We start from the raw sequence: 26,917 nt of genomic DNA, 5'->3' as shown, positions 1-26,917 counted from the left end.
CCGTTTCAATTTTATCTATCTCCTACCTCGTTTCTCCAGCCCGTTGCTCCATTCATGATCGTAGTTATCAACCTCCAACCAATTCACAAGCGATTCGCGTTAAACAATAACAGATTCTTCGATCAATGGAACGCTCTCGATAGAAAGTGTCAATCGCTCGCCACTGACCCAGAATGCAGCCGCCTCGATAATGTGACATACAACTTGAAGCTCATCTTTATTCCTCGGTGCATAAATCAGGACGAATTGCTCAGGTACAACTCTTGGCGAAAACCACGCAGACAGAGATGTTGGAAGGTAGGATAAGATATTGGCAACAATTTGCGGTGCAGAAGCGCCAGCCATTGGATGTCTTTCACCCCAACCCTTTTCCAGAATAATCTTTGCATCCTCCGGATGAAGGTTCATATGGTAACTATTGTCGCTATGGTGCACATGGCAGATTTCTCCATTGCAGGTAGTGTTGATGGGATTGAGAGAGAAGAGCGCAAGCCCTTTCTTCTCGAAACAGGATACATCCGTCTTGAGCTTGTCCGAGCGTCGGTGTGCGAAATTATTGAGGCTAGTGCGGAGAAGTTTGTACATAGCTCGAGAGCCATACTGGCTTATTTGTCTCTGGGGAGCAATACCGGCAACTTTGGGACGTGGGCCACTGCGAATAGGAAGGTTTAGGCGGGCGGCTTGTATGTAACCAAATGGAGGATTTATACCCTCGGAGACTTTTGGTGGGCTGTACGGATCGGAAAGAGCAAAGATGCGAAGATAAGTGATTTTGACATATCCAAGTAGAGTGGAGGGAGTTCCTCCTGGACCTAAAGATATGAAATTATGATAGTCGTTATACACGATCCATGGTATTGGTGCCAAGGCGATAATAGTACTGGTTAGGGATGGCTGAAAAAGGTTGATGCAGATGATGATACCTAAGATGGTGAGGACAAGACCTGGCCCGGTAAGAGTGATTTGAATGATATCTTGTTGCTTAAGACCCATTGGTACTTCTAGGGTGATGTCATTTGTAGGGTGACGTTCTTGGATCGCCACAGCAGTGGTTGTTGCGGAGATACTCATGGTCTGACGACAGTTAGTAGATACATAGTAATCACGAGGGAAGGACTGACCATGGAATGAGCTGTAAGTTTTTAATGTAATAGTGGTTCAATGGCAGTAGCTGCAGTTCGAGAAGATTTGATCTAATAATCACGCGCGGAATAGCAGAAGTGAAAATGGTATTACTGAAGTGAGAGGAATTGCGAGGAAGTATCTGAGGAATTCCGAATTGAAAGTGAGGATGAAGGCAGGATTTTGCTTATACCACAGATAAGAAGAACTCAACGGTGTACAGGTCCTTATTGGATATCGATGAGAGATTCAAAGTAAAGGAGTTCAGAAAGGTTCTTCTCAAAGATATGAAGAGCAATGTGTTAGGAATCAACGAAATCAGCCTACTGATGGTGAGAATGCGGTTGCTTGAGTTGCTGACGGATTGTTGAAGATGAAATGAACTCTATTACTTGATGATCTTAGAGTGATGATATGATTTTGATTTATACTTCAGAATGCTCTGTTTTTTAACTGTGAGGTCTTTTAAATGGCCAGTCAATCGGCGTCAAAGTCGCATTAATATTGCATTGGTCTCCTAGACTGAGCTCTGTACTAAGGCCTTTAACGCGCATCTGGATAATATAACTAAATTAATTAGAATATTGTTAAATTGATTAGAATTTCAATTTTCGAGATAATTCAGAAAGAATTACATCAAACGATTCCTTGAACTCTAATTAATAATTTTATATATTTTCTTTTTATTTTACTAATTTCTTAAAAGTTGTATACTAAATTGAATTCTTTTTTCTTTATAAATATATCACTAAATTCTAGATCTATTTTTAGTGTATTGACCAGATGCGCGTTAAAGGCCTCCTCGACACCTGACCTGGTGAGTATATCGTAGGATTTAAATCCTAAAGCGTTATTTTGGAGTTAATAATAGCAATAAATCAACTTGGTTGGGGTTTAGAGAAGAGCAACAGATGACCTGTGTGAAAGAACAAGGAGGAGTTTGTTAAAGTTTTTGCCCCTGAGAAAGCATGAATAATGGCTTCCCACCAAGGAGAGTTTGATTTAAATTTTGAAAGGGTAGGTACATAATTATTGAAAGGTGCAGGTGCAGCGGAATGTGTAAAGTAGTGGCTTCCAAGAAGAGCTGACGTTGAGAATTGACTTTGGGCCCACATTGTCTAGAAGAACCCCTCAAACAGATTGGCTTGGATGCATCGGTCAACTGTCAACTGATATCTCTTGATCGATTGTACGGAGTAAATTATTGATACTTGCCTACCTGGTACTTCTACTTCTATGGATTTGCCACGAAGCCATAATCAAGATGAGATCACTCAACATACAGTTGTTTGTTATTGATGCAATCGATAGATGGAACCCCCACAAATACCAATTCAGATGAAGTCAGAGAAAAGTGTTGTTTCCGCATCAAAAAGAATATTGGTATTGACCGTCATGCTTGTCACGAGCGGTGGAGCTTGTGACACAGACTTGATTTTATTGGAACACCAAGATCATCATATCAGTTGACGTGGAACGGAGCTTTTCCTTACTTCATGCACTCTCTGAATGGCTGCTTCTACTTGTGCGCATTGAGGAACATTCGCCACAGCTTACCTTAAGGGCTTCTCTTGAAGAAATCGCTGAATCGTATAATGTTGGAATTCTGCCGTTTGTTTCATACTTCTCTTCGGCTTCTGTATTCTGAGTCTTCTTGAATTGGCGCTCCATGAATCAGATGTACCCCAGATATCTGTGGCTCTTAGTATCTTGGGATATATTGTAAACAACTTCCGTAGCTCCGTTTTGGTGAATCAGCTGAGCAAATCCCCAAGATATAAACTCGCTTATGCACGGCTTGCATGAGTCGGTGTTGGCTCGTCAGGAACAATGAAGGTTTGGTGTTTGTATGGCCAGTGTGAAGTAACGGCATCAACTTCCCGGTAGTACTGGTTATTGAAATTGGTTGGGGGTCCAGATCCTGGATGCAAGAAGTATATCCGCTTCCTATCATCTCCCGCGAAAAGACGTCGGTATAGTGAAATGCGTCGATATAATCGGGAACTTGGGACCGATGCGATGGCTAGGTGTTGAGTGATTTGTATGTGGGAAGAACTAGGCTCTTAGCTCATGAACAAAGAATCTTTATACGTAAAGATAATCGATGAGGTATTACCGGTAGTGAGGTTGGATCAATAGGGGTAGCGAGGAGGACCTCACATGCATTTTCCCCTTTCAATGTAATATCGGCTTATGTGGAAAAGCAACTTTTGAGTGAAAAAGGGTTCTTCCATGTCATCTCTCTGCTTCAGTTTCAATATTACTACCAAAAGCTGCAAGCATATATGTTGGCTGCGGTATTTCTCAAGATGTCACAGCGCAATTTATGGGTTACATGCAATTGTCCGTTGCACAACATTCAACTCCTTGGGTATCCAAAATACAGGAGAATATATTCTCCTCACAAACGAACACGTCAGAGTCATTGCTCGCTTTACGTTCGATAATGGTAGTTAATCGTACGAGCCTGTCGGCATACTTACTTCTGGATGCTATCGCCTTCTCGCAGCTCTTTGGAGTATAGAAAGACGGCCGAGACAGGCTCGGCAAAAGGAAGAAAGCTCCCGAGACTAATAAATGACTATCGGGCCCCATTCATACTTTCAACCGCAAAAGCAGCGAATGTGTCGGCTTCCAACACTCACTAACAACTAGCATTGTCCAATGATAACCCGTTACGACCGAAGAGTTCCAGACCTTTGGGCCGAACAGCATCTGCGATGAAGGTCAAAAGTTTGATCGATCAACCCCAATGTTCACTATATATAATAAATAATCATCATCAACTGGTGAGGCCGACTGTTTCACTCACTGCTGAACAAAAAAAGGAATCATTGTCATTATACAAAACATTATGATCTTCGCTACCTTTAATTATTCAGAAACTGGTCTTATATTACTCGAGTAGAGCTCTCCTGGGGTTTTACAGAAAGACTCTCTGTTTTGATGCCTAGTGGTTAGATGCTGTGTGAACTTAGGCTCAATTGAAAGCCCAAGGTGTAATGGCCAGGTAGTGTAAGCGATAAACATTCATGAGAAGAGAGGGAAATCGAATTCAGATAGATTCCAGAGTTTCTCTATTCCAAGGCCTGGGTAGACACTCAAGAAATTCACTTTGATTTATTGTAGCGAAGCAATTCGTAGGTTGAAATATTATATTTGGAGTAGGGAATTGTCTGAAGATGCATGTGAGTGTGAATAACAACGGGATGCACTACTCACTACTAGGCACGTGCTACCTAAGGCATGAGGTTAATGCAAGGCTGAGGCATGAACTTTGAAATTAATAATCATTGGGTGAATATGGTCCAATCATTTCTCACCGTCTCTCAATTTGGCTAAACCTTCCTGTAACTAGTAAGGATAATCGGGGTTGCCGCGTGCAACGAGCTTTTGGAAAGTTTTGTTACCATAGTTGTGGCTCTCTTCGGATAATCATAGGTACTGCTGTCTGTATGGGTGGGACCTCGAACTTATGCTGCATTGTACTTATTCGAAGCTCATAATCTCATACGCAAGAACAATCAACACAATACACAACACACAATACACAATACACAATACACCATACACCATACATAATACTACTTCAACTCACCCCTCAAAGTCAACTAAACCACACACCTACCTACCTATCATCCATTCTATATTCTCCAATTCCTGAAAATTATATCCCATCCTATCATAATCACCATCGCCGTCACAATCGTCGCATGAGCTAATCAATCTTCAATGCGTGAGTGAATGTCTTTTTCCAAGCTTCCCAGCTTAGAAATGCCACTGATCAATTATACTGCTCGGTAGCCACCCTATAGACGCCATCTTTGATTTCGCGACAACGGATTAGACACGTTCTATTGCTTCATCCTTCAATTGTACATATTGGCTATCTTGGCCTGAGCCAACATGGTGGATTTTAATTCCTTAAACCCTCTCAAGGCTACCAAACGACACACACAATATTCTGGTATATCTGCCCAAGAGGAGCCGTCTCAAGAGTATGACAGTGAGAAGTATGGACACCATGAAGATTCCGACGACGAAGATTCCGACTATTCCTCCTATCCATCATCACCCTCCTCCTCGAGAGAGACATCGAATTCATACCACTCCAATGCGCCGATATTACGAAAAAGAGCAAACACAGCTACCCAACGACCAAGCCGTCGAAGACTACCTCCCAAAGTCATGAGATATCTATGTTTAGCCATGATATCTACGATAGTCATATTTATGTTGAGTTTAATTCGGATGAGCCATCTGTCAACCCAAAAGGTTCAAGATGGCCATGTATTAGTGCCACCGCCTCCACTTTGGGAGTCGTTTCCATTTTTATCGCGATATTACGGTGGAATAAGAACGTTGGTACCGCTTTCTGAAAACAAACCAGAGTATCCTCGCGAAGAGGATGAGTTACCTCTGCAAAATCAGACCTCGATTGAGAAAATGGTCACACCCGTGCGCAGTCTTCCGGCCAGTAAACCATTTCAACCATATACCAATATTACATCCGGTGTTTTCAATGACGATTATGCACCTGTCCAGGAGTGTTTTCTCAATGGCGAAAATACTGTGCGTGCGCCAAGACTACAATATTACGAAGGCCGACCAAGTGGATTCCCGGATCATATCATGGGCTCTTATGAAGTTCTTGGTTTACCAGAAGACATTTGTTTCGAACGATATGGCAGATTAGGACCTTATGGTTATGGATATGGCTTGCGATATGGGGGTACTGGAACAGGCCAACATGGAGAGATGGAGGGCTCTGATGCCGTCTGGGCAGACAACTCAAACGCTGAGAAGATGCATTCTGGTCAGGTTGACTATCGGAAGGTTGATTGGGCTGATGCTCAGAGGAGATGCCATCAACGAAATGCGGCACGCTTTCAACCAATTGAACCAGTCATTAGAAAGCCCACTACCTTTTCAACCGTTACTGAGCAGCAAGATAGTCATTTACTCACCAGGGACGAATCAGTCGATCCCGTCCTCAATACTACTTCCAGTGCAGTTGATACCACCTCGAAAGTAGTTGCAACGCCACCCAAAAAATACCTTCCGCGAACTGCGTTTGTCATTCGACTCTGGGACGAATATCAGTGGCGAGAAGAGGACATCATGGCGTTGAGAGCATTGATATCCGAGATTTCCATTGGTCCAGGTGGCCAATACGATGTTCATCTCTTGGTTCAAGTCAAGGATCCCGCTGTACATCCTGTCTTCGCTGATGAAGAAACATATCAACAGCATTTGAAAGATTGTTTACCAGCAGAATTCGTCGGAATTGCCACATTTTGGGGCGAAACCCAAATGCTTATGCTTTACCAAGGCTTATTTGACACCTTCGCTCGAGGCCTACCGGTTCATGGATCTTACCGGGGACTTCAGATGGCAATGCAATGGTTTGCTCACAACCATCAAGAGTATGATTTCTTTTGGGAATGGGAGGTTGATATTCGATACACCGGACATTGGTATGACTTCCTATCAAAAATTGATTCCTGGACAAGGGAGCAACCCCGAAAAGGACTGTGGGAGCGCAATAGTAGATTTTATGTTCCGGAAGTTCATGGTACATGGGAAGATTTTAAACAAATGGTCCGTGTACAAACCGAGATTGGAACTGAAAGCCCGAATAATATGTGGGCTGGCATAAACGGGCAAAAAGGTCAAAAAAGCGGACCAGTACGTAAAGGCGAGAAGCCAATCTGGGGACCTGAAAGACCTTCAAACATGGATGATTGGTTCGAAACTGAGAACGATCCTGTTCCTCCAACTAGCTACGACAAGGACAAGTATACTTGGGGTGTTGGTGAGGATGCCGACCTTATTGTTTTCAATCCGCTTTTTGATCCAGATGGAACTACCTGGCTTCTTGCAGAGGATGTCACAGGCTACAACCTTACTGGAGGTTTGCCTCCTCGCCGGGCGACTATCATTGCAGCATCTAGGATGTCTCGCAAACTCCTCAATACTATGCATCGTGAAACCACATTCATGAAGCATCATGCTTTTACGGAAATGTGGGCTCCAACGACAGCGTTGCACCACGGTTACAAAGCAGTCTCGGTCCCTCATCCACTGTTTGTCGATCGTGAATGGCCAACTGAATACCTTGCAAGCATTATGAACGGCGGGAGGAATGGTGCAACTGGTGGAGCAAGAACATCTGTGTTTGGTGACCGTGAACATAACCTCCGAGGAATGACTTGGTTCTATAACACTGGATTCGCACCCAATCTGTGGCGAAGGTGGCTTGGCTTCAAGGTTGACAACGAGGGAGGTGAAGAATTCGAAACGACTGTTAATGAGGGCAGAAATGGGCAACATGTCAATGACATGAGGGGCGGGGAAGGCCGAATGTGCTTACCGCCTATGTTATTACATCCCGTGAAGGGTGTAGAAATACCGGTGGAAGGACTACCTCGTTTAAATGAGGAAGAGCTGCCAGAAAGTGACCCGACGGCTTGATTTGAACATATTGTCACACATAGGAGTACAAACCTTTCATCTTGCTCTATAATGTTCCCTTGAGAAACTCTCGAATACCTTTTTGATTCTATTCTTTCATTCTTCTTTTCTGCGAATGCTTGCTTGGGATAAAGGCATTGCTGGTACGCGTGGCGTTTGAGCGGTATGAGTATGGTTTTATGAACGGAAACGATTTGCATTATTGATTTTTTTTTTCTCAAGACGATAGATGCTAGGATTGATGTTTCTCTGGGAGGAATATTGGGTCAAAGCGATGGATGGTCGTCAAATCAGGATACGAATTGGTAATTGGACGATGAGAGATGTAGTGGTTTGAATCAAAGTAGAGGATAGTATAAATACCTTGTAGCTCATGGGGATGAATAAATAGCATGAGGGGACCCACATACAAATTTTTATAGAGTAGAATAACTAAATTCAGATGAATTGCAACTTGCGTCTTTACATCCAACCCAATACTCAGAATTAAAACAATTGTTTAATATCTACAAAGCTCACAGTGATTTATTCCTACTAGACTAGACGCACAGTCTCGGAAACTACCTTCCTTGCACATTCATAACAAACCCACCACCCCCTCGCTTAACCTCAAAACTCTGTAAAGAATTTTCGCAACCCACACACAGTAATATATTTGCAAACGAGAAGGTCGTCTTCAACAATAAAAGCAACAGCCTGCCCGGCTAGCTCAATCGGTAGAGCGTGTGACTCTTATTCATCGTAAGATGTGATGGTCAATCACAAGGTTGGGGGTTCGACCCCCCCGTTGGGCTCAATTCCCATCATTGATTTTTTTGCATTTTTTTTAATAGTATTTTTTTTGGGGGTGTGGAGTTGGTTTGAAGGTTGGGTCTGTAGGTAGTAGATAGGTAGGTAGTAGGTATATAATGTGTGCGTTTCTTCACCCTTTCGCTTTTGCTTTCGCTTTCGCTTTCGGGGGTGGTATGAGGGGGTGGGTGTTGATGGGATTGGGTTATGTGGAATGGGTATTGAGTAGTAGGGTGTTAGTTTCTAGCTCAGATCTTGGTGGTCGTGGATCGATCTCTGATAATGTACGCACTATTCAGGTAACATATATAAGGTGGTTAGTTGTATACTGGATTTGGGGTACGCGTTTAGACTGAAGACGAGCGGATGCTACTGTACTGTGAATTTCCCGATTTGCAATGTGCAGTTTATGGAATGGCGGAACTACGAGTATTTGATGGGCCTTGGTATTGATCAAAGGTTTGGAGTAGCAAAGTTCTTTGAGAACAATAGCCCTGTCTAAGACATTGAATATAGTCTGCGGTCCAAAAACTGTGCACCCACCGTGTCTAGGGGAAGTCTGGTTAGAGATGCTCACTACGCTCTACATAGCCAACACATAAATCACATGCCGTTCTGGGTAGTTCTGTTTGTATCTTGGATCATCCTTTCGAAATTATAAAATATATATTATTTCCTTTCTTGTAAAAATGGTTATCATCAGTACATGTGAAGGTGTTCGTATGTTTGTGTGTGAATTTAGATGGAGTGTCCGTTATGTTCATATCCTTATTCTCCCTTTGATTCTCATTTCATCCATATCTCATATGTAACGACCTCCTCTCCAAATCATCATGTATCTACTATCAAACCACTCAACCCAATTGTATCTTTGAAAACATCCCTCTCTCCAGGAGAAACGCCGCAGCGCTATGCATTAATTAAAAAGTAGTATTACCTTATTTTCCCACCACTAAGCTGCACCAGCTCCGTGCTCAATCTTCTTGCCTTTTACACTCTTCCATTCCACAAAACATGCACAAAACGTCGCAATAGCACCAACCGCAATTGCCAAAACAAATGACTGATCCAACGCTTTACAATATGCGACCAATACACCCGCCAGATCGCCAGGACTAATGACCTCGCGAAGATGTGTTGCACCGGCAGCGTAGATGACGGCTGGATCAACTTCAGGGGCGTACTGAGGTACATATTTGACGAGTCCGTTGCTAAACACATTTTGCGCAATGGAAATGGAGATGGCTCCGCCAAGGGAATTGAAGAAAATAGCGATGGCGTTTCCACTGGGCATATCTTTTGCGTTGAGAACGACTTGAACGGCGATAAATGGAATTTGTACTCCCATGCCTGCACCGATACCGCAGATTAATTGATAGCCCACCCATTTTCCAACACTGGAGCCTACTTGAAGCGTGTACATGAGTCCAGCACCGACTGTGAAGACTGCGCCGGCAAAAATCATGAAAGGTTTGTAGAAACCAAGAACAGTAATACCAGCGCCGGCAAAAATAGATGAGACAATAACGGAGCCGAGGTATGGAATCGTACGAATACCGGATGCTTCTGCGGAGGTGCCCTTGACAGCTTGGAAGTAGAAAGGAAGGTAATAGATATGTGTGTAAAGACCCATTGACATAAAACAAGAGAATAAGCAGGCACTAAGAACAGTTCGCTGGCTGAAAATTCTGGGAGGAATCGTAGCTCGTTCACCGCGACGAAATTGTTGGGCAATGAATACAATGATCAAAAGACCGAATCCGAGCAGGCAGCCCCAGACTTTCGAATTGCTCCAAGGGTATTTTGACCCACCCCATTGTAAGGCTAATAACAGACTGATGATCGCCCCCATGAGGAAAGTAGCTCCAACGAGATCGATTTCCAGAATTCTTTGCTTGACAGTCATGCCGGATATTTTTCTGGGGGGAGGTTTGAAGAATAATGCTACGGCACCAATAGCAATTCCGCCAACTAAAATATTGAGGTCAGTTATTTTTCAATACAAGTCAGTTTTTGGTCGTAATCAAGGAGTTCCATCTTATCGGAAAGTAAAGAGAATCAGAGTCCCCAGTAGTCCGACTGCAGTCCAACGGTTAAAGCTTTCAATTCATGAATTCAAGTAATTGAATAAAACAGGTTCAGAATTCCAGCCGGGACTTTTGGAAACCTGGAGGACAGGCGTCGTGGTGTTGTGGATGGGGGACCAGAAGTACAACAGCGAGGGTCCGAATTCAAATAGTCGAATACACTTACATGGAAGATTTATCCAAAAACACCTGCATAAATTGATGAGTCAGTATTTACTTCTACAAAAAGGCCTTAAGAAGATATGAGTAGTAAAAGTTGTTCAAGACAGCATGGAGAAAGCAAACGCTGAGACTGAAAACTGAAGTCTGGAATCAAAGAGTGCGAAAACAAGGTGCTGGAAACGCTTACCATCGCCATGAAGCTTTGTCAGTCAAAGCACCACCAAGAAGGGGACCAACGACACTAGAAATGCCAAACATCGATGATAACATAGCAATATACAATGGCCTCTTAATCAAAGGAACAGTGAACCCAATCTAGACAAAGTTAGTTGGGGCATTCCTCCCACGAAAAAGTACAATAATAGACTTCAATCAAATTAAAGATAGCTTACTATTGTCATGCCGCCAGAAAATAGTGCTGAAGCTCCTGCACCGGCAACCGCTCTCCCTACAATAAGCATGACTGAATTTCTTGCAGCAGCACAGATGATAGATCCAACCTCGAAGAGGACAAGAGCGAAGAGATAAGTCCATTTGACGTCAAAATAGGTATATATACGTCCAAATGATGGTTGGAGGGCGGTTGTTGTAAGCAAGTAAGAGGATCCATACCATCCAACATCGTCCAGAGAGTTGAAGACTGAGGTTATTTTGGGAATAGCAGTGGCGATGACTAGAGATGATTAGTATGGTACTTGAGCAATAGTCTTAGTGAAGCAACTAAGTAGACAATTCATGCCGATAAAGCTGAGGGAAAATAGAGCAAGTGTTCCGTCAAAGGAAACAACTGAGGATCGAACAGTGTTGATGCCAAAGTGTCGATGTCCTATATCAAGACGGCCATATCAAATTTAAAAGCTTACTAGTATTATCCAGCGCCACGGTAAACGTAGCCATGCAAAGACCAAAAGTCAAGAGTGCCAGTGGCACACCGGAAATGTAATGGTTCTCATCATCTTCTTCTCCGTTTGATTCTTCTGTTCCTTCTACAACTCCCCCTTTCTCCCCATCATGCTCTATGGGTGCACCGATTCCCGCGGACGCATTTCCATGAAAGTCTTTCTCTGGGTCCAAAAGTTCACTTGGATGATGCTTGAAAGATGTAGCAGCTGCATCTGCCTTCTCACTGTCCTCATATACCACGCCGACACCACCAATAGTAGGTGCTACGCCAGGTAATGGAGATGTTGATTTATGTTCGCCATGATTATTTGAATGGTTGGTAGTTCCCAGTGTTGGCGCAGCAGGCTGAGCGGGTTGTTCCGTCTGTATGTCCGGCATGATTGGGGATGTGGACCCTAGACCTCGTGTTTACCCCAGAAATCGTTTGCGACTTTGAATTCTATTCGACAGTCGATTTTATTATGGATCTTGTCAAGATGCTTGATTTGACATTTGATATTAGATCTAAAAGCTTCCAGAAATGGTATGAAAGTGATACAAAAATGATCGTAAGGAAGAAGAGGTTGGTGGCGGTTTGTCAAGTACTGGATCTTACGAACCAGATATTGGAATATTAGAGAAAATTCACCAATGTATAAGGAAAATATATATCTTCCGCTTAATTTGATAACCTACACTCCCCATGTCAATTGATCCAATTCCTGTCCAGGATTCCTCATCGGCTCATTAGCTTTTCGGAGAAAAGAAGCCTTTTGGGATAAGAGCTGACAGGGTCGGTTATAAACAACCAATGAGATACATATTTTGAATGAATCTCAAGCTATTCTCGACCATCCCTTACAGTGCAGCAGTGCATACACACATTCTGGCCACTGCGATCGAACCATGGATGATGGCTCTGTTACTTCAGCTCAAGGGGGCAGTTCCCTCCATAAGGACTCAAAAAGGAGCAAGCCCTCCTTATCTGCAAGATATCTGCCGTCAGATTCCTTCTGGAATACAATTTTGAATGCATGGCATGGTTACCGAACATCGGTATGAGACAATGTTGTGCTTCGTGTCTGTGTACAATGGAAAATATCGGTACTGAGACTGAAACCATACACAAAGACGCTGCCGAAGCTTTACCCAATTGCTTGGCGTCGCGCTGTAAGATACAAAATCATGGGGAAAGGTTGCGGCGTGGATAAGTAGAACATACGATTACGAATCCGAATACGTTCTGGGTCAAAATCTGCACGAATGATACTAAGGACAAATAGCTTTACAATTTAGCCGGTAGGGCTTTGATTTGGGATGAACATCAGTTGATATTCCATGAGATTCAGCAATAGATCATCTGTACCATGGGCAATTTCGATGTGTGAGATCCTGGGTAAAAGTGTTTCCATTTCCTGCCCTATGAGACTGTCTCGATTTGAAGAAGTATTGAATGTCAGTAAAGGGGTATGCTACCCAGTGCCTCATAATAACGCGCAAAAGATATGGAAAGCTTCAGTCGCAAATTCGAATCGAATACTGTTAATACATAGCTGTTGCAATTTCCCAAAATCACGCTCCATCGATTGCAGAAGTTATGCCGAACTGGTTGAGCGAAACATGCTTGATGCGCACTCTTAAACAACGCGTTTGACCTACGCAAGTCAATCAGCTACCGGCTCAAAACGCCGTAGCGTTCGGTACTGTGGCTCTTTACCTCGAAGAATCGTTTCAACCACCAAACTTGGAAGATACCTTCGCCAACCAAGACTCCCATCTGGAAGATACTCCACCACTTGACCCTGCCGTTTGTGCTCTCTGCTGTATTACGATGGGTTCTCTCGCGCAAAACAATGTATGATTGTTCGTCCTTCACTTGAGCAAGGAGGTCAGACAATTGTCGAACTATATCTATTGTAAGCTTCAAATGTTTGGAGAGGAAAGTACGTTCAGCTACCTTCTGCCTCTAAGGGATCCGATGGAGCTTCTGCCTCTGGTACATAGACGATGCCGTGAACGTTGAAAGATACATCCTTGCTAGATGCCGACCAATGCTCGTTGCTGAAGCAGTACAGGTATTTGCCGTCGTGGTTGGCAGTAAATGAGTGATCCCCGTTAGATACAGCTCTTTCGTGTGCCTCATATCCGTTGGCGGGGTTTTGGATCTACATTTCAAATCCAGTTAGTCCCAGAGCCTTTCCAGAAATACGCCAATATGTTCCAACATGACTCCAGCCTTACTCACCCAAAAGTCGATATCCAAATTGCCAGCACTGCCAAATTCCCTATCGCCAACTTGGAATGTAACCGTCATTTTATCATCTTTGTGAAGTTGTTCGTGAAAGCACTCTCTGCCATGAGCTGCGAGTTGAATGTTGTGAGCAACAGCAGCTCCAAAGAGACTGCCAATTGTCAAAAGGGCTGCGGGGGTTGCAAATCGCATGTTGATTGTGTGATTAAATAAGGTGATTTATTGAAGTTGGAAGAAGATTCGTGGTGTGAACCAGTGAGATGAGTCTCGAGTAACTGCTTGACGCGAGGGAAAGAGAGTACGGTGCGAATAATTCACCAGATCTTGTTGTCCTAATAAAGTAATGTACTGTAATTGATTCACAGTCAAAAAGTGGTGAGATTGATTGATTGCTCCGTATTATTCTCCCTCATTCACAGGTAGACCATCAATTGATATCAATATCGCCAGCTCCCTTTTCTCAGATAACCCAAATCAAATTATTGCCAGATCGTTCAATCGATAAAAGGCACCGCAGCCTTAAAAATCTGGAACAATAAACCTATTTGGGACTCTGATAGGCTAGAGTAATCACTTTAGCGTCAAATTTCCGAAAGAACAGAGAATCACCGCCCGCCGCTGTCCTTCTAAAGTTCTCACAGTCTCACTCACACCTTCCCAAGCACATCCACCCCATCTTTTTGTTCAATCCAAAAACCATCTCGCTAATAACTTCAATTCCATCTCCACTCGGTCATTCTATTGATCTCATTAATCAAAGGGAAATTTGTAAGTACGATGTTATTCCATTCCATTTATATCTTCATCTATCCAGAGAGCCTTCTTGGTAGCCCCTTGAAAGTGTGGCAAGTCTTCTTCAACGGCGGCGCAGCGCGTGCCCATTCACCGATACAATCCAATCCCAAAAAGAACTTCCTTCCAGAAAGATGCCAGAAACGCAGGTGTCCTTTGTCCAGAACGGCAGCCTATTCTATATTCGATCAAGGATCTCACACCGACAAGTGGCTCCACCAAGAAACTGTCCTTTTAATTCATGGTCATATAAACAAGTTGCATCTATCGCGCAGTCGCTAATATCTGTGCTTCCCGATTAGAATCATTTTCCAAGCAAAACATCAAATTCATATCCACCCTCATACACAATTGTTAAGCCGCAATCATGGGTTTGACATTCTCGAAGTTATTTGACCGTCTCTGGGGAAAGAAGGAGATGAGAATCTTGATGGTCGGTTTGGATGCTGCTGGTAAAACTACAATTCTGTATAAGCTCAAGCTTGGTGAAATCGTCACAACTATCCCAACCATCGGTATGTATCCCTTCATCCATTCTCTTATCATCAGCAAACCGAGAGATCATCATTAACTTTTATCTTACAGGTTTCAACGTCGAGACTGTCGAGTACAAGAATATTCAATTTACCGTGTGGGATGTTGGTGGACAAGATAAGATCAGACCTCTGTGGAGACATTACTTTCAAAACACCCAGGGTATCATTTTCGTTGTAGACAGCAACGATCGTGATCGTGTGGTCGAGGCTCGTGAGGAATTGCAGAGAATGTTGAACGAGGACGAGCTTAGAGATGCCATTCTTTTGGTCTTTGCCAACAAACAAGATTTGCCAGTCAGTATATTGAGATTCGACATATGAAAACGATGACTAATCTATGTCTTTAGAACGCCATGAACGCTGCAGAAATCACAGATAAATTGGGTCTCCACAGCTTGAGACAACGCGCCTGGGTATGTATATTAACTAGCTACAATGAATCTACAGCTAATATCTTTTTAGTACATTCAATCTACTTGCGCTACATCTGGAGATGGTCTTTACGAGGGATTGGAATGGCTCGCAACGACCCTCCGCAAGACTGGTCACAACTAAGTACAACATCGATCCTCAACCTTTATACCACGATTGTGTTTGCAAGATACTACAAAACCAATCAAAACGTTCACATCTCTACCGCTCCTCCAAATTGGTCATTGGTGCATCTCTCAAACTTATTCTTGTGTCTTCAGCGGTCCACATCAATGAGAGGCGCAAGGGTGGGAAATGTATGATGATTTAAGCTCTTACGTCTTCTTATGGCTAGGAATCTCGTTTTAGCTATGATTCCACGGGGCTTCCTCTTTGTCTTTTTTTGCGTGCGTTTTTCTGGTGTCATCCATCTCCTACGTTCTGTTTCTTGCCATCTCTTGTGTGCAGCATGGTATACAAAAAGCAGAAGTTAGATGGAAGATCAAGGTAGTCTAGTCCGGAATTGATCTCACATTAGAAAATAATTCTTGATAATATTTGATGTTACAAATGCCATTTGCATAGAGTTTAGTAAACCTTATCGTGTATGCTTTTGATCTGTGGAGTGATTTCAAATATGAAGTGAGTGTAGTTCCGAGTCAGTCAAGTTGAAGATTATGTATGAGATTTTTGCTTGGAAACCTGGATTTGCATGGCTGATATCTGAGGGTCGGATGGTATTCAGAGGGCGTTCGGATGGCAAAAGGGCCCAAGCAAGTTCCTTGGTAGTAGCACGTTGGACGCCACGATTCGTTGGAGAATGTGGGGGCTGAAGACATGACTCGGGTAAATGGGAAATCGGAGTCGTGAGATTCACACGTTACGATACGGTTCTGGGAAGATTTTGGAGTGATGCTTGATTTTTTTGGTGCTTGTGATATTTGGTTGTTTGGAACATTGGATGGGTTGGTGCTGGGGTAGGTAGGTAGGTAGGTAGGTATTGAAGATATCTATTTATCTATCTGTTTGTTTTGTGAGTGAGTGAGTGAGTGAGTGAGTGACATCTGGATGGAATATTCGTGTTTGGGAATATTTGTGTTTGTATTTCTACTCGTTGTTGTCGCTGCCTTTGTGGGTGGAGAGATGTGAGAATCTGGAGGTGAGACTTGTGGATAATGAGATATACGATATCGGATGAGTTGTTGTCTTGTGGTGGGTGGTAGTACTGTATTCGTATTACCGGATGATTTATTTCTGTAGACGGTAGACGGTAGGAGGTAGGTAGTACATAGATAGGCAAATAGGGTATTGTTGTTTCTCCTACCTATGTGGGTAAATGTGAGGTGTGAGGTGTGAGGTGTGAGGTGTTTAAGTAACTTATTAATTTTCTCGCACTGTGATGCAGTGCGGCATCTGCAGTTTTCTAAAGGGCAATGTGCACGGATTCGCTCTTGTCGGTATATATACTTAGTTCTAGCAGCGGCTGTTTTTGATTCGTGCAGTACGAGTGGCTATATGGAATAAGCCTAAACCTCAGCTCAGCTACAAATTCTCATATACCCATATCGACTCATCTGTAATGAGGAAATAGCAATGAATGATTATGATGGTACTGATATACATAGGAAATAGATCAAACTAGAACGAACTCTTCTTATTCATCAACTATGTATTTAGATCAATAGAGCAAGGACTGTCTATCTCGCTATTTCTAATACTAATACTAATACTCAGAATCTTAATAGCACGATTCACCACTCCTACCTGTATACATATCATCTACCCCCTCATCTCACATCCACCTCAGTATACACTAGAATACATTACAAAGCCAATCTTTCAACTGATTGCACTCCCTCAGTCCTCCCCGCCGTTAATAGCATCTTCATAATCCGCAGTCGCGACGCAACGCATAACTCATAATGCCCTATCTTAGCGAACATATTCCAAAGCGTCTTGAAATTCAGATTCGAAGAGTGCTGTTCCAGGAGGGTGTATTTGATGTGTATCTTGAAACTTTTCGCCCCTTTGACACAGGAAAGCGAATGTTCTATGTGCTGGGTAGAATGGCTAGTCTTCTCTAAATTGTGTCCATTTTGGGTACGCACTTGCATTGATAGGGAAGCGGGAGAAGCTCTTTCTGTGCCTAATACTTACGCAAATCCCATTGTATCATGTTCGCCAATATCCGGCGATAGATGTATTCATAGCTCGAGGCGAGGAGGTTCAGTCCAGGATTGCCACAGCAGGTCAGTCCCTGGTGAACGTAGACGAAAAGTATGAATTGAAGGAGTTTAATAGAATTGCAAAAGTACTATGTATATGTAGAAAGCAATGGTATCAATCAAGGAGTCAACGAAATTCTACCAAATGATTGTAGCCCGTACCACTCAAAGGCAAAATTGCAATGCACCAAGTATATCGACCCAGTGAACACTTCAAAATAAAATCTCAAAGGTGACAATCCCAAAATTCTGTATTACCTCTTCTACTTCATATCTACATATCCTTTTGCTCTCCTACTGGGCTCATCAACTTACCCTTCTCGATGGCGCTTCTTACGTTATCAATACACCAGACCTCCATCTTGGTTTGAGTCTCTACAGTCCACTTTTGACAAAATGTTAGTTTCAATGTGATTTCAAACTCGAATAAGGATGACCTGTAACTTACTGTTCCCATGTGTGGTACTAAAATGACATGTGGGTTGTCAATCAATCCTTGATGAACCTTTGGCTCCTCTTCGAAAACGTCTAGACCTGCTGACCAAACTTGGCCAGACTCAAGTGCCTTTACTAGAGCATCTTCGTTCATGACTGCACCTCTAGCGGTATTGGTGATAACAACACCCTTCTTCATCTTCTTGAATTCCTCGGTGGAAATAATGTGACGAGTGTTTTTCTATGGTTTTATCAACAGGGAACTTTGAGTGGTGCTTGAAGTGGAACTTACGTTCAAAGGTAAATTCAAGGACAAAACATCACTGGTAGCCAATAACTCATCGAAGCTGACGTATTTAGCACCTCCGCTCAATTCTTCCGAAAGCTTAGTACGGTTGTGATATTGAACGGACATGCCGAAAGCAGTTGCCTTCTTCATGAGGTTTCGTCCGATACCACCCATTCCCAAGATACCGAGAACTTTTCCTTGAGGGTCGTGACCAAGAGGTGGTGCTGGGGAACCCTTCCAGTGGTTCTTTCGTAGAGCCATCATTGCTATGAGATGTTAAAAATAATGTTCTAGATATGGGTAGAATTAATACGAACAGGTGTTAAATCCTCTCAGTGCTCCTAAAATGAGAAACATATTGGTATCGGCAGTAGCATCATCAACGGCAGTTGGAACATTAGAAACACGAATATCGTGTTTAGTGCATGCATGTACATCAATTTGGTCATATCCAGCTCCTAAGACCACGTATTAGCCTCGCCATTTTCTCTGGTATTCAAAATCCTTTTTATTACCACTGTGAGCAATGAACTTCAAACCCTTTGGTAGCACACTGATTAATTCTTCATCAATCAAACCTGTAATAGCGACACTGGTGAAAGTTCTGTATACAGCCACGACTTTATCGTAGACGCCATTTTTACACTCTTCTATGAATTCTTGACGGGATCGTGCCTTGGGTTCGATGAGTTCACCAATGTCGGAAAGTTCGCTCCATTCCTTTTTGGCACTATCAAAAGGATATCTCGATTAGAAAGGAATCTGTGATGGGAAACTGCAATGTGGCTTACTGGTCAATCTCGCCTAACAAAAGAATCTGTGGTTTACTCATTGTGAAAATGGAAGATGGTTGAGTAGGACAAGAAAGAATGGAGGGGTGAAAGTTAAGAGGTATGTTGTGGTGGGGTAAATAGCTGCCCCTCCTTAATGATGATGAGAATGGACGTAGATTGCTTCCGATAAGACTTCTGGATGGTCGAAGGTAAGGAAGAAGATGGTTTATGGGAGAGATACTACGATGACTAGACTTTATAGAAGAAAACAAGTATTTTCAATCGAAGCAAGCGGATTTCAGGCCAAGATGCATATGTACTTAAATGATTGATGGGCTAGGTAGACTAGGAAATAAACTTACGGCAACTCACCAAGGGATTTCTAGATGTGAATTGCGAGCGACTTCGGGCCAGTGACAGAATTCAAGGATACATACCTACCCACTCCGTAGTATCTACCGTTGGTGGGGGTTGAGGGGAGAGAAACGTGGAGGTCAACAAGTGTGACAAGGGCGTCAAGTCAATTTAATTACTAAAAACAGCAATGTAATTACCCCCTTCCCTATCTAAATTTCCATAAGAAGTTATATTTTCCCCCAATCATTTGACTTTCTACTTCACTAAGAAGCTAAGCAATGTGTCATAATGGAGATTGTTCGGAATGCCGTTGACATCCGAGTCACATTACCATCAGTATTGATAAAATGGGGAAGTTCCGAGATTACTAATAGTACCAGGTAGTCAAGTTGCACATTTGTGGATCCGTTGTTGTAGATCCCAACAATCAAGATCATATTCCAGAACTATTTCCATGCCCATTTTCATGCCCATTTTCAATATGTTGGAAGTGAATGGTCGAGTAGGTATATCAAGAACTTTTCCATCCCATTTTTTGCATTCCCAGTACCTGTTAGTTCAGTCCAACCGCCGTGCGTATATCATAATCATACATAACATTGATCTTGTCCAAAGATATCTGTCATTTTATCTTCCAGACCTAAAATGTCTTGGTAACTTCGACAAATTGTCTCCATTGTCTGTAGGCCTCGCCACTCTTAATAGCCCATCGAGCTCTTCTTATACCTTCCTTCCATCTTCCTCCACCAGGTCCCCTCTCAGTGATAACCTTTCCATCATCCCCGTGGCCCATATCACTAGTATCCGCATCACAAATCCCCGAGACGACAAACAAAGCTGCAGTGTTCATGAGAACAAATTCCAGGATTGGATCATTGTCTGGTAGTTTGTTTTGAAGTAGGTTCATTAAGATTGCGGCGTTCTCATGAGGTTCCTTCCCTGGTGAAACATCCTTCAGGTCATGTGATGGAAGTCCAAAATCAGCAGCACAAATTGTGAAGCTCTCAATTTTGACATCATCATCAGAAGATTCCATTAATCTCCAGCAGAATGTCCGTCCTGCACAACTGATTTCGTCGAGGTCTTCTTCCCCACAAACAACCATGGCCTTTTTGGCACCGCTCATCTTGAGGGCATCTGCAAAGACAGGTCCAATATCTCGTCGAGCAACTCCCAAAAGTCGGGCTTCAATGCTGCATTCAACCGGATTGGCAAGGGGGCCCATCAAGTTGAAGATTGTTCTCCAACCGAGCTCCCTTCGGATAGGAGCAACATATTTCATACCAGGGTGGAAGACTGGTGCGAAAAGAAAAGCGTAGTTACTTTTTTCGTAAACTTTAGTGATAGTTTCAGGTGTCACCGCTGATAAGTTTGGTGCCGAAGGTAAAGTACAGCTGAGGAGATCTGCTGATCCTGACTTTGAAGTAGATGCTCTATTTCCATGCTTACTCAGAAGCAATAAAGATGAAGCCAAAATAGAGGATGTGGTTGAAATGTTAAAAGTGTGATGCGAATCTCCTCCAGTTCCAACGATATCGCACTAAACATGCATCAGAAAATGATTCCAAATCGATTTCAACATAATTTCCTGTGACAACATACCAATCCTCCCTTGTAGCCACCTTCTGGTTTTCCAACAGCTGCGACAACTTTGTCTAGAGCTTCTTTGTCAACTGGCGAGGCAGCTTCTCTCATAGCTTCGGCGCATTTTGCAAGAACGTCTGCTTTTCGATCCCATCCAGTAAAATGTAAACATGTGAGTAGAGCACCTGTTTGAACTGGAGATAATGAATCCGTAAAAATGTGTGAGATTGCTGAAGCAACTTCCGATGCCGTGACATTATTCTCTCCAGGTGAAGGCCACAGTCGTTTGAGTAGGGGCGTGATAGAAATGTCCCGAGGGGAAGGTGCGTATGCATTGTGCTCAGTTGGAGCAGCCATGACTGCTTTTTTATTTTGTCAAAGACTTCTGAACCTCAATGTGGCTATCACAGGAAGTTAAATATTCCCCTTGATACCCTTTTCAGTATTCTTTGTAACACTCGGGTCCCGGCTAAGGTAGATACCCTTTGGTTTTGAGTCACCACAATGAACTTTCATCGTTCGCCTTATACCTAAGGCAACAAGAAGAGATGCGCTAGTCCTCTTTAGAATTTCTCAAGCTCGTCCATCTAAATTATATGCCCGCATATATTTGTCCAACAAGTCTTTTTCACAGGTATGTACAGCCAATTGTGTCACATAAATGATACCGGCGATTGTTTAGACTAATCGATACTCATAGAATGCGTCCACGAATACATACGCCGTCAAAGGCAATAGCCTCCATCCTCCGATGTAAAAGGACTCCCCTCCGAAATCGACAATATGCCACCGCCGCAGCAGCGTTCACACCAGCTGCTTCGCACGAGCAAATGACTAGAGCATCTCCTCCCATATCTCGCTTTCCCTCCACCCAACCACCATCCTACAAACCTCCCGAGTTCCGCAAATCTCAACTCCTCAGAAAATATGCCTCACTACTTCGCTCAACACCCCTCATGCTCCTCTTCCAACACAACAACCTCAAAGCTATGGAATGGGTAGCCATCCGTCGCGAACTCGCCATTGCTCTCCGAAAAGTTGATGCGGCCCGCGAGGCAGAAGGTCAACCTCACCTCAACCTCGCAGATGGTATTAAACTCGAAATCGTACAAACAGGAATTCTCGCCGCCGCTCTCCGCATCGTCGAATTCTATAAGCCTGATTCCCAAGTTTCAAAGTTAGATCCCACACATCCAGCAACTCCTTCTTCTGCGACTTTACCAATTGTAAATGCAAAGGGTGATGGGTTGACACATACTCTCTCGAGCGCGGCTCATGAAGCTATTTCGGATAGGAAAATCAAGAATGCCCATGATTTGTCACCGTTATTGGCTGGCCCAGTTGTACTTCTAACGTTTCCTGGTGTCTCGCCTCAACATATGAAGACGGCTTTGACCATTTTGGCACCTAGCGCTCCGTTGTTCCCTGCTCCTAAAAAGAGGGTGAATCCAGGGTGGCATGATCCTACAGTTCAGAGTGGGTTACAAAAGTTATTGTTACTAGGAGCGAGAGTAGAGGGTAAGGTGTTTGACGTTGATGGTACCAAATGGGTTGGAAGCATTGAGGGTGGTCTGGACGGTTTACGAGGCCAGTTGGTGGCTATGTTACAAGGCATTGGTGGTGGAATTACAAATACTTTGGAGAGTGCTGGAAAGAGTCTATACTTCACTGTTGAAGGTAGAAGGTCGATGCTGGAAGATGAGGCAAAGGGACCTTCTGAAGAAACTCCCAAGGAGTAAATCCAACCAAATAATGAAAAAGCATGTAACGGAATGTATTATATCTGTAAGAACGGAATATTGGTTTATGGACCATTTGCATCGTAAATCTTGAAAGCATAACCATTTCTGGTCTATCTCCCGTCTATGAAGGGGGATCTGAAGGACGATCTTTCTCTCTAAGCTCCAGCTTTGCATTCATTGCCAAGATACACCTCACCAAGTCCCAGTCCCCATCTGTTCCGACCCAATCACAAACCACAATTCCCGTACTACCATCACCTATACTTGCACTATCTGGCTGCTCACTGGAAGTTGTTTCACTATGCCTTCTGCATAGATAATCAACGATCACGGGATTGACCTTTTCTGCAATCTTGTCTGGCCAACAGTTCGCTCTCCAAAAGTTTGAGGCACTCAAGAAATTCATAAAGAATGGTTGTTTTGCCGATTCAGTGCTAGCAACACCCATATCTTCAGACAGCACGGCAACGGTTTTAGCTGCTCTTTCGAGCTGATCTGTGGAATATCCAATCTTCTTCTCGATATTTGAAGACTCCGCAACCTCGTAGAAGTCTTGTACTCGGATTTCTCCACTAGTACATACACCGTCTGCACAGTTGTCTGGCCAACTTTCTGCATCGATATATAGACCTGTTCCATTGTTTTCGCCTTTTAAGGAGTCATCTAGGCCGAAGCGACGTATAACAACAATCTTCCCACGAACTTCTCCCAGAGCTGGAATGCGATTACCTGTAAACCAGCGAGTAGAATCCTGGGTATAATGATGATTGAGGATTTGACTAAGTTGTTGATCCGTAGCCTTTCCAACACCTTCTCTTTTTACAGACATTATAACTGTTTCCGTAGGATTCGCATCCAGAAATACTTTTACATGGTTGACTAAATCTCGAAAGTATTTGTGGCCTGTAAGGGAGACCGGAAAAGCGCTATGAACGAGAATTAGACCCTCTGCAGCAGGATCATTGGGATCCTGTGGCTGAACTCGTATATCGAGGAAACGAATACCATTATTGAGTTGCTCCTTCACACTGACAGCTTGACAGCGTACGGAAGGTAATGCGGCGTGGTACGTTGGAGAATTATGTGTACCGGGTATACTGAGAGCGGCTAAGGGAGTTTCGTCTTTGAGATTGGACATCCATGATGATAGTTTAGCTGAGGAGAAGATTGCGAGAAAATGGTATTTGGGTAGATATACACCTGTAAATTCATAGGTGGGATTGTGCGAAAGAGGTGTAAGAATGGTTGAGCGATGCAATGGGGTTGGGGTATCAATTCGATATCGTTCGCCATTTGTCTCGAATGTTAATCGCAAGACTTGATTTCCTTGGGGTTCTATATCTGTAACTTTGGTTTCAAATGGAGCAATTGGTATTGAAACATCCTGACGACTGAAGCTTTCGGCTTTTTCTGCTAATTGTGGTGAGGTTGGAGTGCTGTTAAGGTACATGAACCCAGTGAGACTTCTGGTTATTCTGGTGATATTTACCCCGCTAGCTTTCCCTTCTGCAGATTCAAATCGTTCCAGTGATTTTAATTCGAGTGGAGTCGTAGAGAGATTCCGTATTGTCAGTGCTGGTGGTGCCATGATTGTGCAGGTGTAAATAAAGTAGGTATCTAATTGTGTAGTTGAAATATGGTTATATTATGACACGATGGTTCCATTCTATGGTTTGTCTCTTGTTAGTAGAGATTCATGAGATACTCGAAAGATATCATGCTCTCGGCGAAGTGTAATGTATCTTAGACAATATTTAGCGATAGATAAGGAAAGAGAGAACGCTGTAATAGCTTGACGTCTAATTGCATTTTGAACAACAACGGGGTCCAAGTTTGATATGTTTAAAAGTTCCGAGGTTGATGTAGATATCAAAGATTGACTGTGAATAACAATCGGTAGATGGTCGGGTAGCACAGCACATGGTTGTCTCAGGATTAATAACTAGGTTTATATTGTCAAAATGGCGACCCACATACAACAATCAAGCAACAAGCAACAAGCAAGTTGGCGCAGTGGAAGCGCGCCGGGCTCATAACCCGGAGGTCCCCAGATCGAAACTGGGACTTGCTAGCTTATTCTTTTGGATTTTTTGAGTCTTAAATCCCTCTTTGAGATTTTCCTGTGTCCTTCTGGCACAGTCGAAATAACTTTTGCTAAAAATTGCAATAAAAAGTTGTGGTTTGTTATCTAACAACCTATAACTACCTACGTATGGCCCGTGCATACTCCATCCAACTATCAAAAGGTAAAGACTTCAAAAAATTCTGTGTTTTTGACCTATGCCCTCACAAGCCAACACAACCATTGTTCCATGGCCTTGTATTTGATTGATCCAATCCAACCTCCCACATACACGTTCCCGTTAGCTGTCTTATAAATTCTGATAAAGTATACTTAGCTCAGGTTAATCTACTTCAACTGTGGATCACAGAGCCCACAAGAGGCTCCGTCTCTGGTGGACTTTGTGGAGCTGATCTTTGTGTGTGATTTTACTCGAGTGAGTAAACAAAGCATTCGATTTAAATTCTTACCTCTGGAGAACAATGTCTCATTATTCCTTCTAGTAGTGACAAGTGTTTGATAGAACCCGAGAGAGTGTTTATATTGAGATATAGTCTGTCCCATTCGACGGGAGCCTTCAAAGTTGGATGAGATCCCACTTGGTAACGCATCCTGTCCGACCTGATATGGATGTTGTGCGAATCGAAAAATGTGAGCTAAGGCAAGTAACTTCTTATTGATGACGTAAATGAAAGTCGGCCGGTGAGACTCCATGGATCATAATTAGTTTTGATCAGGCATTTCTTCATCCTCGATGTAATCTTCAACCTCGTCTTCGTCTTCACAATCATAACAATCAATACAGCCATCATAGTGGCCAAGTTGCTCACCTGAGATATCATATCCGGGGTCAGAATCGTCCAACAGCTCCCGGTATACTTGCTGACTCACCGCCTTCCATTGTCTTTCGTTCTTAATATTGGCATCGAACAAATGTTCTGTTCTCCAGCGTTGAGTTTCGCCTTGCTCTGCATATTCGGGGTCTACTCTAGCGCAGCGTTTCACGTCCTTGATAGCTTCGACTGATCGTTCTGGTCTTTTGCGATACTGTTGTGCAAAATCAGTAAGGTGTACAATCGGATGCTCGCACACATTGGGAACCAACCTCTATAAGTTCTTCTGCGGTGAGTACAGCAGCATCGATCCAATTCAAGCTCTCTCGATACAACATTCCACATAGAGACATCACTGCATGTGCAGCCTTCCAATCCTTTCTTGGTGAGAATTCGAGAATACCACTGGCTTTGCGTAGAGTAGCACGCTCTCTAAGGCTTGCATAGGATCTGAAGCTGTTTCCCTCGTGTCTTTCCAACAAGATCTTCTGAGCATTGGCGATTGATCTCCTTACCAGGAGTTCATTGCGGGCCAGTTTCTGAGAACGGAGTGCCGGCTTTATGACAGAAATTACTGCTTCAAAACCTTTGATATCTCGCGCCTTTTTCTCTACCCTTGCTGCTTCCTTTTTTGTTAAAACGGTTTTCAGCACGGCTGCAAGTGTTCGGCAACCTGGTTCGACGTCCTTGAGGGCTAAATCTTGTGCTTTGATAATAAAATAAGGAGCAGTCTATGATGATTCTCTTTTGCTTAGATTTTTCTTTTCCACATGATTTTCCCCCTTTTACCTCTTATAAAACCCTGCAAACTCCAAAGCTTCAGTTTGGGCCTTCCCTCAAATTCTTCGATACGACCAGGAGTCTCATACATTACTTTCACTGGCAAAAACCACCCACGATTAACGCTCATTCTATCTCATTGTATACGTGCAGCTCTTGCTATTGGATTCAGCCAAAGCAAGTCGACCACGTCTATAATATAGTCTACGAGCTATACGACGTCTCATGTACTGTGACGTGTAAAAAGCCTAATGTAAGCTAAGCACACTGTTCGGTATCAGAAATGGTATGCGTGGATACAACATAAGTGTTGGACCAGATTGAAAAGGAT

At 43.2% G+C, this 26,917-nt stretch overlaps 10 protein-coding genes across 10 annotated transcripts; 3 read left to right on the top strand and 7 right to left on the bottom strand.

The window, feature by feature from the left end:
* Positions 1-99: 99 nt before the first annotated feature.
* On the bottom strand, positions 100-1,071 carry Bfra_010227 (uncharacterized protein; the record flags this gene model as incomplete). The annotated part of the gene is made up of 1 exon (XM_037340559.1): positions 100-1,071. One exon carries the CDS (start codon positions 1,069-1,071, stop codon positions 100-102), a length of 972 nt encoding a protein of 323 aa, XP_037189027.1.
* A 3,957-nt stretch (positions 1,072-5,028) lies between these two features.
* Bfra_010226 (uncharacterized protein) lies at positions 5,029-7,596 on the top strand (the record flags this gene model as incomplete). Its single annotated transcript, XM_037340558.1, has 1 exon — positions 5,029-7,596. The coding sequence occupies one exon, from the start codon at positions 5,029-5,031 to the stop codon at positions 7,594-7,596; it is 2,568 nt and encodes an 855-aa protein (XP_037189026.1).
* A 1,741-nt stretch (positions 7,597-9,337) lies between these two features.
* Positions 9,338-11,915, bottom strand: Bfra_010225 (putative mfs transporter protein; the record flags this gene model as incomplete). The annotated part of the gene is made up of 5 exons (XM_037340557.1): positions 9,338-10,356; positions 10,639-10,661; positions 10,822-10,949; positions 11,027-11,307; positions 11,498-11,915. 5 exons carry the CDS (start codon positions 11,913-11,915, stop codon positions 9,338-9,340), a joined length of 1,869 nt encoding a protein of 622 aa, XP_037189025.1.
* Positions 11,916-13,188: 1,273 nt separating this feature from the next.
* Bfra_010224 (putative endosomal protein p24b protein) lies at positions 13,189-13,959 on the bottom strand (the record flags this gene model as incomplete). Its single annotated transcript, XM_037340556.1, has 3 exons — positions 13,189-13,421; positions 13,474-13,681; positions 13,762-13,959. 3 exons carry the CDS (start codon positions 13,957-13,959, stop codon positions 13,189-13,191), a joined length of 639 nt encoding a protein of 212 aa, XP_037189024.1.
* Positions 13,960-14,425: 466 nt separating this feature from the next.
* Positions 14,426-16,028, top strand: Bfra_010223 (putative adp-ribosylation factor protein). Its single transcript, XM_037340555.1, has 5 exons — positions 14,426-14,535; positions 14,862-15,074; positions 15,145-15,389; positions 15,443-15,508; positions 15,558-16,028. The coding sequence occupies exons 2-5, from the start codon at positions 14,927-14,929 to the stop codon at positions 15,648-15,650; spliced, it is 552 nt and encodes a 183-aa protein (XP_037189023.1). The 5' UTR covers positions 14,426-14,535; positions 14,862-14,926; the 3' UTR covers positions 15,651-16,028.
* Positions 16,029-18,005: 1,977 nt separating this feature from the next.
* Positions 18,006-19,287, bottom strand: Bfra_010222sa (putative glyoxylate reductase protein; the record flags this gene model as incomplete). The annotated part of the gene is made up of 6 exons (XM_037340554.1): positions 18,006-18,116; positions 18,180-18,407; positions 18,459-18,721; positions 18,773-18,913; positions 18,971-19,185; positions 19,247-19,287. 6 exons carry the CDS (start codon positions 19,285-19,287, stop codon positions 18,006-18,008), a joined length of 999 nt encoding a protein of 332 aa, XP_037189022.1.
* Positions 19,288-20,225: 938 nt separating this feature from the next.
* Positions 20,226-21,526, bottom strand: Bfra_010221 (putative anthranilate phosphoribosyltransferase protein; the record flags this gene model as incomplete). The annotated part of the gene is made up of 2 exons (XM_037340553.1): positions 20,226-21,125; positions 21,188-21,526. The coding sequence occupies 2 exons, from the start codon at positions 21,524-21,526 to the stop codon at positions 20,226-20,228; spliced, it is 1,239 nt and encodes a 412-aa protein (XP_037189021.1).
* Positions 21,527-21,870: 344 nt separating this feature from the next.
* Bfra_010220 (uncharacterized protein) lies at positions 21,871-22,908 on the top strand (the record flags this gene model as incomplete). The annotated part of the gene is made up of 1 exon (XM_037340552.1): positions 21,871-22,908. The coding sequence occupies one exon, from the start codon at positions 21,871-21,873 to the stop codon at positions 22,906-22,908; it is 1,038 nt and encodes a 345-aa protein (XP_037189020.1).
* A 124-nt stretch (positions 22,909-23,032) lies between these two features.
* Positions 23,033-24,499, bottom strand: Bfra_010219 (putative phosphatidylinositol phospholipase c protein; the record flags this gene model as incomplete). The annotated part of the gene is made up of 1 exon (XM_037340551.1): positions 23,033-24,499. The coding sequence occupies one exon, from the start codon at positions 24,497-24,499 to the stop codon at positions 23,033-23,035; it is 1,467 nt and encodes a 488-aa protein (XP_037189019.1).
* A 1,197-nt stretch (positions 24,500-25,696) lies between these two features.
* Bfra_010218 (uncharacterized protein) lies at positions 25,697-26,537 on the bottom strand (the record flags this gene model as incomplete). Its single annotated transcript, XM_037340550.1, has 2 exons — positions 25,697-26,020; positions 26,079-26,537. Coding segments are annotated over 2 exons (783 nt in total), but the record flags the coding sequence as incomplete, so codon positions are not given.
* Between the last annotated feature and the right edge of the window lie 380 nt (positions 26,538-26,917).

Source organism: Botrytis fragariae, assembly GCF_013461495.1.
Source record: "Botrytis fragariae strain BVB16 chromosome Unknown tig00000186, whole genome shotgun sequence".
Classification (NCBI taxonomy): domain Eukaryota; kingdom Fungi; phylum Ascomycota; class Leotiomycetes; order Helotiales; family Sclerotiniaceae; genus Botrytis; species Botrytis fragariae.
This window is presented reverse-complemented; position numbering and strand designations above follow the sequence as displayed.

What these genes read in the sequence shown, in the direction of transcription:
- Bfra_010223 (XM_037340555.1), top strand. Translation starts at nt 14,927, where the DNA reads ATGGGTTTGACATTCTCGAAGTTATTTGACCGTCTCTGGGGAAAGAAG. An exon ending in CCAACAAACAAGATTTGCCA is followed by an intron (nt 15,390 to 15,442) that starts GTCAGTATATTG and finishes CTATGTCTTTAG; the next exon opens with AACGCCATGAACGCTGCAGA. An exon ending in GCTTGAGACAACGCGCCTGG is followed by an intron (nt 15,509 to 15,557) that starts GTATGTATATTA and finishes ATATCTTTTTAG; the next exon opens with TACATTCAATCTACTTGCGC.